The sequence below is a fragment of the Carcharodon carcharias genome, chromosome 9, assembly GCF_017639515.1.
Source record: "Carcharodon carcharias isolate sCarCar2 chromosome 9, sCarCar2.pri, whole genome shotgun sequence".
Classification (NCBI taxonomy): domain Eukaryota; kingdom Metazoa; phylum Chordata; class Chondrichthyes; order Lamniformes; family Lamnidae; genus Carcharodon; species Carcharodon carcharias.
In genome coordinates this window covers 69774662-69787553 of record NC_054475.1, presented here as the reverse complement: position 1 = coordinate 69787553, position 12892 = coordinate 69774662, and the positions used below count along the sequence as shown (strand labels likewise).

At 42.7% G+C, this 12892-nt stretch overlaps 1 protein-coding gene across 2 annotated transcripts in view; it reads left to right on the top strand.

The window, feature by feature from the left end:
* kdm5ba (lysine (K)-specific demethylase 5Ba) overlaps nt 1-12892 on the top strand; it is a 311188-nt gene that overhangs the window by 173354 nt on the left and 124942 nt on the right. For both annotated transcript variants that reach the window (XM_041195103.1, XM_041195104.1), the window contains 2 exons: nt 8900-9019; nt 9343-9537. In XM_041195103.1, the coding sequence (XP_041051037.1) occupies nt 8900-9019; nt 9343-9537 (315 nt within the window). The remainder of the gene's footprint in view (nt 1-8899; nt 9020-9342; nt 9538-12892) is intronic.

The following is a 12892-nucleotide window of genomic DNA, read 5'->3' as shown; positions in this document are numbered from 1 at the left end:
GCACTGCTGTGTTGGGCTCCTCTATCATTGAGGATGGAGATATTTGTGGAGCCGCCGCCACCAATGAGTTGTTTAATTGTCCACCAACATTCACAACAGGATGTGGCAGGACTGCAGAGTTTACCTCTGATCTGTTGGTTGTGGGATCACTGAGCCCTGTCTATCATCTGGTGTTTATGTTGTTTGGCACGCAAGTAGTCCTGTGTTATAGCTTCACCAGTTTGACACCTTATTTTTCGGTATGCCTGGTGCTGCTCCTGGAATGCTGTCCTACACTCTTCATTTAGGGTTGATCCCCTGGCTTGATGATGATGGTAGAGCCGGGTATATACCAGGCCATATCAGCCATTTGATTCACTCCACGTGACACTATCCCATTTAGCATGGTGGTAGTGCCACACAACACGATGGAGGGTATACTTAATGTGAAGGTGGGACTTTCTCTCACAATGGCTGTGCAATGGTCACTCCTCCTGATACTGTCATGGACAGATGCAATTTGGCAGGTGGGTTGATGAGGATTGATCAAATAGGTTTTTCCCTTTTGTTGGTTCCCTCACCCCTGCCACAGACCCAGTCTAGCAGCTATGTCATTTAGGGCTCGGTCAGTAATGGTGCTACCGAGCCACTCTTGGTGATGGACATTGAAGTCCCCAACCCAGAGTACATTCTTGTCACCCTCAATGCTTCCTCCAAGGGTTTCAACATGGAGGAGCACTGATTCATCAGCTGAGGGAGGGCAATACGTGGTAAGCAGCAGGAGGTTTCCATTCCCGTCATTTGACCTGATGCCATGAGACTTCATGGGGTTTGGAGTCGATGTTGAGGATACCCAGGGACCGTCCTTATACTTCTGTGTCGCCACATCTGCTGGGCCTCTAATCGGACAGGACAAACACAGGGATGGTGATGCTGGTGTCTTGGACATTATCTGTAAGGTATGATTCCGTGAGGATGACGATGTCAGGCTGTTGCTTGGCTAGTATGTGAGACAGCTCTCCCAATTTTGGCTCTAGACCTCAGATGTTAGTAAGGAGGACTTTGCAGGGTTGACAGGGCTGAGATTGCTGTTGTTGTTTCCGGTGTCTAGGTTGATGACGGGTGGTCCGTCTGGTTTCATTCCTTTTTTGTGACTTTGTGGCGGTTTATTACAACTGAGTGGCTTGCTAGGCCATTTAAGAGTCAATCACATTACTATGGGTCTGGAGTCACATGTAGGCCAGACCAGGTAAGGACGACAGATTTCCTTCCCCAAAGGACATTAGTGAACCAGATGGGTTTTTACAACAATCGACAATGGTTCCATGGTCATCATTAGGCTTGTAATTCCAGATTTTTATTGAATTCAAAGTACATCATTTGCCATGGCTGGTCCGCAGCGCATTACCCTGGGTCTTAGATTACTAGTCCAGCAACAATACCACTATGCCATTGCCTCCCCTGGTTGGTTCAGTTTTATTTTTGGTCAATGGTAATGGAAGTTGATGGTGGGGAAATTCATGAATGACAATACCATTGAATGTCAAGGGGGGGATATGGTCATAATCACTCTTGTTGGAGATGGTCATCGCCTGGCACTTGTGTGGCATGATTGTTACGTGCCATTTATCAGTCAAGTCTGAATGTTATGGAGGTCTTGCTGCAGGTGGATATGGACTGCTTCAGTAACTGAGGAGTTGCGAATGATACTGAACAATCATTAGCGAGCATCTCCGCTTCTGACCATACGATAGAGGGAAGGCCATGAAGCAACAGAAAATGATTGGGCCTAGGACACTTACACAAAGGAATTTCTGCGTTGATGTCCTGGAGCTGAGACGTTTTTCCTCCAACAACCACAACCATTTTCCTTTGTGTTAAGTATGGCTCCAACCTGTGGAGAGTTTCCCCCACCGATTCCCATTGACTTCAATTTTGCAGCTGTTCCTCAATGCCCACTGATGCCTTGATAGCCAGGAACATTATTCTCACCTCTAGAATTCAGCTCTTTTGTCCATGTTTAGACCAAGGCTCAAATGAGATCTGGAGTCGAGTAGTCCTGATGAAACCAAACTGAACATTGGTAAGCAGATTATTGTTGAGTAAGAGCAAGGTACTGCGGATGCTGGAAATCTAGCTCTGAAGAACTCGAGACGTTAACTCTTGTTTCTCTCTCCACAGATGCTGCTAGACCTGCTGAGTTTTTCCCGCATTTCCTGTTTTTGTTTGTATTATTGAGTCAGTATCACTTGATTGCGATGTTGATGACACCTCCCATTACTTTGATGATTGATAGTGGACTGATGCAATTGGCTGAATTGGATTTGTCCTACTTTTATGGACAGGTCATAGCTGGGCAATTTTCCATCTTGTCAGATAGATGCCACTGTTTGTAGCTGTGTTGGAACAACTTGGCTAAGTGTGCGGCTGGCTGTGGGGCGCCAATCACACACACGCACATACGAACTTACAAATTAGGAGCAGGAGTAGGCCATTTTACCCCTTCAGCCTCCTCCCCCATTCAACAAGATCATGGCTGGTCTAATTGTGACCTTAACTCCACACCCCAGCTACCCCTGATAACCTTTGACTCTTTTGCTAGTCAAGAGTCTGTCCACCTCTGCCTTAAAAATATTCAATGACCATGCCTCTGTTGCTCTCCAAGGAAGAGAGTTCGAAAGACTGACAACCCTCTAAGAGAAAAAAAATCCTTTTCATCTCCATCTTAAATAGGAAACCTGTTATTTTTAAATGGCACCTTGGTTGCTGTCTGTCCCACAAGGGGAAACATCCTTTCAGCATCCACCATCAAGTCCCCTTGTGTTTCAATAAGATCATCTTTCATTCTTTTGAACTCCAATGGACACAGGCCCATCCTGTCCAACCTTTCCTCATAAAATAACCCCCCCACCCCGCCCAGATATGAGCCTTCAATACTGCTGCTTTGTGGACTCGACCTTTCCTGTATGCGGTGCCTTCAGCCCTTTCATGATATTAGGTGTAGTGAATTGAATTGGCTGAAAGCCGGTATCTGTGATAGTGGTGACCCCAGGAGGAAACAGAGATGGATCATCCATTGGCACTTTTGGCTGAAGATGGTTGCAAATGTTTCAGCCTTGTGTTTTACGCTGATGTGCTTTGAGAATGGGGTTGTTTGTGGAACCTCCACTTCTGGTCAGTTGTTTAATTATCTCCCACCACTGGTGACTGGATGTGGCAGAACCGGAGAACATTGATCCATTGTAGTATGATTGCATTTTGCAGAAGCACATTGGGCTTTTTTTCTACACTAAGTGCTCAGTTATCAGTTATTGTTATCCTTGTTGTACAGTCCAAGATCCTATTTATTCTGAGCATTGCGTTGTGATCTATCAATCATTATCCCTAAATCCCTATCATTGTCCTATACATCAATGCAATTTAACTTCTCCGATCTCGTGAGTTTACTTTTGTTTGTCATTTGTCGCTGGTCCGCATCCCTCATTGCAAAGGCCTCTTTCTACTTGCAGTCCTTCTCAACTTAGTATTATGTGAAAACTAGGAGATGCTTGTCTACCTTTCATATTAATTCAGTACATTGTAACCATGTCAAACCTGGTACTGATCCCTGAGGTATACACTGGTGATCTTTTTCATGCTGTTCCAACTCAATGTCCAACCACTCTTTGCTTCCTCTGTTTCTACCAATTTTATCAGGTGCAACATTAATTTGCATATGCATTCAAGAATGACTGCAGACTAGTAAAGATAATGTAGTATTTCAAAAACTATTAAGTAATCAAATTATAATTTCTATGTTAAATCCCTAATGGAAAATAACAAATCCACTGATTTTGACTGGTGTGCTTTGTGCAAGATGAACTATTTTCATCAACCCAGCAATTATTTCAGAAGTTTATCTTGAAATATAGTGAAATACTGCAAGTGTGGTGACTTAATTTTTTTTTTGCTCATTTACTAATTGAATAGTACCCTTGAACAGGCCAGGAAAATATAGTATTGGTATTAATATGAATATTCATAATGTGGTTATAATGCAGTACTGGCAATAACTAGATTTGTAATTTCTCTGTCTCTTTCTGCATTGCTCTTTTTGCTTGACTTCTTTGTTGACACTTGCCTTGTATGTGTGTGCACAAGCTTGTCCCTCTTCATCCGCCTTCTGCTCCTCCTCCCACCGCTTCTTTATTTCTACAATTTGTATTCAGCTTTTAATCTTGTTTATTTTCCTGCCATTCTCAATGTACTCTGTTTCTCTGCATTTAGTCTCCCTCTGCAGCGGTTGACAAATAGCTATTTCTCCCTATCCTAGCACTTGTTTTCAAACCTTTCAGTTGTGTTGCTGCCACCTTTCTGTACTGCATTTATTGCCCATTTCTAATTACCCAATGAGAAGGTAATGATGAGCCACCTCCTTGAATATAACTCAGTGTCTTTCAGAGGGCAGTTGACCGCATTGCTTTGGGTCTGGATTCGCATATGGGCCAGACCAGGTAAGGACAGTAGATTTCCTTCTCCAAAGGACGTTAGTAAACCAGATGGGTTTTTAATGACAACAAGTGGTTTCATGGTCATCATTACTGGTACTAGCTTTTTATTCCAGATTTATTTAATTAACTGAATTTAAATTCCTCAGTTAACTCTGGAAGTAAAAATAATTTGCATTTTTAAGTCCTATCTATTCTTCCTAATGCTTGCTGGCAGAGCACTGACCTACAACTATGACTCTGGTATGATTTGACACCTAGTGCTGTGAACATATCACTGCAGCACAACTAAGGCAACGCTTGTCAGTCCTTAAAAACAAAAATAAAAATACCTGGAAAAACTCAGCAGGTCTGACAGCATCTGCGGGGAAGAACACAGTTAACGTTTCGAGCCTGTAAGACTCTTCAACAATACTAAGTAAAAATAGAAAAGAGGTGAAATATAAGCTGGTTTAAGGTTGGGAGGTAGAGCTGGATAGAGGGCCAGTGTTAAGTGGAGATAACCAAAAGATGTCATAGACAAAAGGAGAAAGAGGTGTTGAAGGTGGTGACATTATCTAAGGAGTATGCTAATTAAGGGTGGAAAGCAGGACAAGCAAAGTACAGATAGCCCTAGTGGGGGTGGGGTGGGGTGAAGGGAAGGGATTGAAATGGGCTAAAAGTTAGAGATAAAACAATGGATGGAAATACATTTAAAAATAATGGAAATAGGTGGGAAAAGAAAAATCTATATAAATTATTGGAAAGTGGTGGGGGGATCGGAAAGTGGGTGGGGATGGAGGAGAGAGTTCATGATCTAAAATTGTTGAACTCAATATTCAGTCCGGAAGGCTGTAAAGTGCCTAGTCGGAAGATGGGGTGCTTTTCCTCCAGTTTGCGTTGAACTTCGCTGGAACAATGCAGCGGGCCAAGGATGGACATGTGGGTATGGTAGCAGGGTGGAGTGTTGAAATGGCAAGTGACAGGGAGGTCTGGGTCATGCTTGCAGACAGACCGAAGGTGTTCTGCAAAGCGGTCCCCCAGTCTGCGTTTAGTCTCTCCAATGTAGAGGAAACCACATTGGAAGCAACGAATGCAGTAGACTAAATTGAGGGAAGTGCAAGTGAAATGCTGCTTCACTTGAAAAGTGTGTTTGGGCCTACGGACGGTGAGGAGAGGGGTAGTAAAGGGGCAGGTGTTGCACCTTCTGCGGTTGCATGGGAAGGTGCCGTGGGAGGGGGTTGAGGTGTAGGGGGTGATGGAGGTGATGGACCAGGGTGTCCTGGAGGGAACAATCCCTGCGGAATGCCGCCAGGGGGGTGAAGGGAAGATGTGTTTGGTGGTGGCGTCATGCTGGAGTTGGCGGAAATGGTGGAGGATGATCCTTTCAATGCAGAGGCTGGCGGGGTGATAAGTGAGGACAAGAGGGGCCCTATCATGGTTCTGGGAGGGAGAGGAAGGTGTGAGGGCAGATGCGCACGAGATGGGCCGGACACAGTTGAGGGCCCTGTCAACCACCGTGGGTGGAAAACTTCGGTTAAGGAAGAAGGAAGACATGTCAGAGGAACTGTTTTTGAAAGTGACGTCATCAGAACAGATGCAACGGAGGCGAAGAAACTTGAGAGAATGGGATGGAGTCCTTAAAGGAAGCGGGGTGTGAGGAGCTGTAGTCGAGGTAGCTGTGGGAGTCGGTAGGCTTGTAATAAATATTGGTGGACAGCCTATCACCAGAAATTGAGACTGAAAGGTCAAGGAAGGGAAAGGAAGTGTCAGAGATGGACCATGTGAAAATGATGGAGTGGTGGAAATTGGAAGCAAAATTAATAAATTTTTCCAGGTCCAGACGAGAGCATGAAGCAGCACCGAAGCAATCATCAATGTACCGGAGAAAGAGTTGTGGGAGGGGGCGGATGTAGGACTGGAACAATGAATGTTCCACATACCCCATAAAGAGATAGGCATAACTGGGGCCCATGTGGATACTCATAGCCACACCTTTTATTTGGAGGAAGTGAGAGGAGTTTAAGGAGAAATTGTTCAGTGTGAGAACAAGTTCAGCCAGATAGAGGAGAGTAGTGGTGGATGGGGATTGTTCGGGCCTCTGTTCGAGGAAGAAATGGAGAGCGATCAGACCATCCCAGTGGGGGAAGGAGGTGTAGAGAGATTGGACGTCCATGGTGAAGAGGAGGCGGTTGGGGCCAGGGTACTGGAAATTGTTGTTATAATGTAGGGTGTCAGAAGAATCATGGATGTAGGTGGGAAGGGACTGGACTAAAGGAGAGAGAATGGAGTCAAGATAGCAAGAAATGAGTTCCGTGGGGCAGGAACAGGCTGACACGATCTGTCTGCCGGGACAGTCCTGTTTGTGGATTTTGGGTAGGAGGTAGAAGCGGGCTGTCCGAAGTTGGGAGACTATCAGGTTGAAGCTGTGGAAGGAAGATCTCCAGAGGAGATGAGGTCAGTAACAGTCCTGGAAACAATGGTTTGATGTTCAGTGGTGCAGTCATGGTCCAGGGGGAGGTAGGAGGAAGTGTCTGCGAGTTGACGCTCAGCCTCTGCGAGGTAGAGGTCATTAGCTTGTCAGTCATTTCCAGCTGTGACCACTACATCCATTATGCTGCTTATAGCAGTCATATCGCAAACTGCTAATTGAACCTACATGACAATTTTGGGCAATTTCTCTTTTAAAAAAAAACGTTAGTGCATTAAAAATAAGTTAGAAGGTTGAACTATGGTATGAGCTAAGTAGGGATGGTTTGCAGAGGTGGATAGTGATACATTAGCAAGTCAGCAGGTTACGCGAGTTGAGCTTAGTCAGTGTAACAACAATACTGTGCAAAACACCAGAAAAGGGGGCATAAAAGGGCCAAGATGGGGTTCCTTTCTTTCACAATAGAACGTTGTTGCTAACTAGCTTTTTATTTAATGCATGAAAACTATGCCCTATTGCTCTTTTATATAATGTTGTGAAATTAGAAGTTAAGAATTCAACATAATCAAATGAAGACAGATATTTGTTTTCAAGCAGGAAGACTTACTATTTGATTAACCAGGCCAGTGAGGTGGTAGGCGGAGGGGGTGGGGGGTGTGCGGGGGTTTAGTATTATCTCTCTTTTGACTTCCATATTGTGGGTATTAAACCAGAATTTACTTCCTTTTTATCAACAAATAAATAGCCTTTAAATAGGTGTACCCTTGACCCAAGGAGATACCCTGGACAGCAACACCAAACTGTTTCAATTATCTATTCGGAGTATTTTCCTAGCAATGCAAAGCAAGTATTGTACAATTTCCTATTGCGTTTTATTTCTATAGTGGGCGTGAGAAAATATGATATAAAGAAACTGGAAAAATTAAAATAATTTTTGAAAAGAATGGCAAATTATGCTCTATAAAGCATTCAGAGTTGTTGGTTAATTCATTTTCTGGGAAATGCGCACAGGTGTGACTTGCAACATTGTTAACATAAGTTAAAACACAAAGAGCACTGCCCGCAAAGTAGTCTCCGGATAGTCAAGGACCAGACATACAACCCAGAATGTGCGTTGGGGCTCCATGGAAGTCCTGGCACACCAACTCCATAGGAATTGCCCAAGAAGTTTGAGCTGCTGATGGGCAATGGTCCTGCTTCCTGGGACACTCCAAAAAGTTCTCTGACTCTAGGGTGAGAATCAGAAAGTTTGGACTGTTCCAACTTAGTTACGTGAACAGTTAACCAGGAAATGTTAGACAGGTCTAACTCCTGGATAATTATACAAATGACCACCCCCCAATTCCCCCTTTGACCCACCTACCCAGCTGCCAACCTATCCACTCACCCACTTACCTCACCCACCAACACACTGAGAAGCTTGGGGACCTCTAAACACTTAGCAAAAGACGGCAGTTAGTGCAATAAAAAGGGGGCTTGGTTTTTTCATGGATTCTCTTTGCTGCTGCTCTGTCCATGGGTTCCTGTGCTGAGGGAGGTCTGCAGGATCCTTCATTGGAAATTTGGACAGAAAAATAGTATGCAGGTAAAGGGTAGTTTTCTATCGGATGTGGGGGTTCCGCTGCTGACAGTAGATTTGGGCCGTTGTGAAGAGCGATCTGTGATTAAGTGTAGTGAAACACTTGGAAACTATTTACCGTGTGGCTGTTGGCTAGAAACAGCATTGGAAATTTTCTACGGTACCCTGTGTGAATTTATGAAGTTGAATCGATATTAATACTGAAATGGAACTATAGATCATACAAGGTGCCAATATTTTCAATTATGCAACAAATTCAGTTTAAAATATTTTCTCTTCGATTCATATATATTCTGTTCTAAATTATAAAATCTTGTTTCCAGAAATTATTGATGTAGAGACTCTTAACTGAAAATATTGTAGGCATAACTGGTTGGCTGTGTCCTTTATCGTGTTGATTGTGGTCTGTTGAAATTTACAGCAAGATCTCTTTTCTCAATACAGGTTTATAGAACTAATCAGTGTGCAGGGGAGTTTGTCATCACATTCCCCAGAGCCTATCACAGTGGCTTTAACCAAGGTTTCAACTTTGCAGAAGCTGTGAATTTCTGCACAATGGACTGGGTAAGTGTGCACATTCAGTACATGTATGGAGAAGATGCAGAGTAACTCTTTCTGAATCTTCTTAGAGAGAGAAAAGGTAATATATAGTTTAAAATCTTGATTAATAACTAAGTGAAATATATTTATTACTAGATTGAGGAGATATATTAATGTATTAAAATGAGAAGCAGTAATGTTTTTGGAGACCCCAGACGTTAACATTTCTGATGCACATCAACTTATGGCACAAAAACTTTGTTCACGCACTTTACGCTTGCCAACCCTGCTCTGAAATGTATTTTCAAATTGCTGTTTGAGAAGTATGTCCTGCATTTGTCTTGTAGCTGCCAATGGGCCGACAGTGTGTGGAACATTATCGTCTTCTGAATCGTTACTGTGTTTTCTCTCATGATGAAATGATTTGTAAGATGGCATCCAAGTCGAAGGATCTGGATGTAGTTTTGGCCTCTGCTGTTTATAAGGATATGATCGTTATGATAGAGGAGGAGAAGAAATTGCGGGAAGCTGTTCGTAATATGGTGAGTGCTACATAAAATAAGTATTTAGAAAACAGAAGGCCCTCTTATTAATACTTTCAATCAGAAGGACTATTCACCTTCACGTCAATATTGTCTGCTCCTGCTCCAACTTCAGTCTCCAGTCTCCATGCTATTGAATCCCTATGTGTCTATCACCTGCAAGCTCAACATGGCCCTTGTTCTGCCATGAAGTACATGCACTGTCCATAAAGTCCACCTTGTGCTCTGTGCATTCTATCCCTTATTCAGCCCCACTCATCATACTCATGCCCTCATTAAACTACTTTGATTCACTGTTTGCCCAGTATGTTAAATATAAAATCATTGTACTTGCTGTTTAGGGCCTCGCCCCAAAATGCTTCTGCAAGTTCATTTCATCCCCTTTCAGATAAGAAAATAAGAAACAGAAGCAGGAGGTATTCAGCCCCTCAAGCCTGCTCTGCCGTTCAGTAAGATAATGGATGATCTGATTAACTCCCATTTTCCTGCCTGCTCCCGATAATCCTTGATTCACTTGTCATTCAAAAATCTGTCAAACTCAACCTTGAATATATTTAATGATCCAGCCTCCACTGTTCTCTGGGGTGGAGAATTCCAAACAATAATGACCACCTGAGAGAAGAAATTCCCCTTAATCTCCATCTTAAATAGGGGACCCCTTATTTTTAAACTGTACCCCCAAGTTCTAGATTTCCCCCAGGATAGAAATTATCCTCTCATCATCTACGCCCTCAGACTCTCATATGTTTCAATAAGGTCAGCTCTCATTCTTCTAAATTCCAATGAATATAGGCTCAGCCTGCTCAACTTGCCCCCATAAGGCAAACCCCTTATCTCAGGAATGAGCCACGTGAACCTGAACTCTTCCAATGTAATTGTGCCCCTCCTTAAATAAGGAGGGCAATTATGAACAGGCAATAAATGCTGGCCTAGCCAGTGACGGCCTTATCCCATGAATGAATAGATAAAAAAGAGTGACGAAAACTGTAGGTCTTTTCTCACCAATGCCCTGTATGGTTGTTATACTCCACCCCACTTGCAATAATGGCCAACATTCCATTTGCCTTTCTAATCTTTGTATCCTCCTCACAACTTGCTTTACTACCTATCCGTATAATCAGTAAATTTTGCTGCAATACAGTCAGCCCCTTCATCCAAGTAGTTAATAAAGATTGTAAATATTTTAAGCCCAGCACTGATCCCTGTGGCACTTCACTAGTTACAGTTTGCCTTGATGATGACCCATTTATCCTGACTCTCTGTTTCCTGTTAGTCCTCTATCCATGCTAATATATCAGCCCTGACACCATAAGCTCTTGTGTAGTAACCTTTTATGTAACATCTTATCAAATACCTTTTGGAAATTCAAATACATTATATTTACCGGTTCCCCTTTATCCACCCTGTTTGTTACATTCTCAAAGAACTCTACTAAATTTATCAAACACAATTTCCCTTTCACAAAGCCACGTTGACTCTGTGAGATTTTATTATGATTTTTTAATGTCCTGCTACCTCTTCAATAATGGATTCTAACATTTTTCCAATGACAGACATTGACCTATAGTTTCATGCTTTCTGTCTTGAACATTAGTTGCAGTTTTCAATCTTGCCAGCATCTAGGGAATTTTGGAAGATGACAGCCAATGCATTCATTATTTCTGCAGCCACTTCTTTTAAGGATGCAGGCCATCAAGTCCAGGGGACTTGTCTGCCTTAAGTTCTATTAATTTTCCTATTACTTTTTCTCTTGTGATTCTTTTAAGTTCCACCCTCTCTTCTGCCTCTTGATTTTCTACTATTCTTAAGATGCTTTTTTGTGTCTTTTGCTGTAAAGATCCTGAAGAACCTATGAAGAACAGTCTAATCTTCTAAGGGACTAATGTTCCACTTAGCCACTCTTCCTCCTTATATACTTTTACTGACTTTATAAGAGGATAACTAAGGAAAGAGCAGGGCCCATTAAGGACCATCGTGGTAATTTGTGTGTGGAGCCGGAAGACGTAGGTAGGGTTCCAAATGAATACTTTCTATCAGTGTTCACAAGTGAGAGGGACAATATGGGTATAGAAATCAGGCAGAAGGACTGTGATATAATTAAAGAAATTAGCATAGAAAGAGAGGAGGTTCTAAGTGGTCTGGCAGGCTTAAAAATAGATAAATCTCCAGGCCCGGATGAAATGCATCCCAGGCTGTTGAATGAGGCAAGGAAGTAGCAGGGACGCTGGCAATAATTTTCAATACCTCTCTGGCCATAGGAGAGGTGCCAGAGGACTGGAGGACAGCCAATGTGGTACCGTTATTCAAGAAGGGAGAAAGGGATAAACCAGAGAACTACAAGCCAGTCAGTCTAACCTCAGTGGTGGGGAAACTATTGAAAACAATTCTGAGGGAAAGAATTAATCTACACTTGGAGAGGCAGGGATTAATCAAAGACAGTCAGCATGGTTTTGTTAAGAGGTGGTCATGTCTGACCAATTTGATTGAATTTTTCGAAGAGGTGACCAGGTGTGTAGATGAGGGCAGTGCATTTGATGTCATCTACTTGGACTTCAGCAAGGCTTTTGATACGGTCCCGCATGGGCGACTGATAACGAAGGTAAGAACCCATGGGATTCAAGGCAATTTGGCAAATTGGATCCAGAATTGGCTGAGTGGCAGGAAGCAGAGGGTGATGGTCGAGGAGTGTTTTTGTGACTGTATCCAGTGGGGTTCCACAGCCTTTTTCTGTGCTGTAGATCTCCATGACTCTATATTTCTTGCTAGTTTTTTATCTTCTCCAATTTCTCCCTCCTCATTGTTTTTTTTCATGGCCCTCCTTTGCTGTTTTCTAAAACTTTTCCAATCTTCTGGCCTACCACTAAGTTTCGTAGCATTGTACATCTTTTCTTTCAATTTGATACTTAAATTTCCTTAGCTGTGGATGGCGCATCCTTCTGGTAGGGTCTTCCTTCCTCAATGGAATATATTTTTGTTGAGCGTTATGAAATATCTCCTTAAATGCCTGCCACTGCTTCTCTACTGTCGCTACTTTTAACCTATTTACTCAGCCCACTTTAGCCCACTATGTCTTCATACCCTTGTAATTACCTTTATTTAATTTTAAGACACTTGTTCTGGACCCACATTTCTCACTTTCAAACTGAATGTAAAAAAACTATCATGTTATGATCACTCTTAACTAGAGGATCCTTCACTATCAGGATTTTAATTAATCCTCTCTTATCACAATTACCAGATTCAAAATAGCCTGTTCCCTGGTAGGGTCCAGAATGTATTATTGTGAGAAATTGCCCAGAATACACTCTATGAACTCATACTCCAGGCTACCTTTGCCAATTTGATTTGTTCGTTA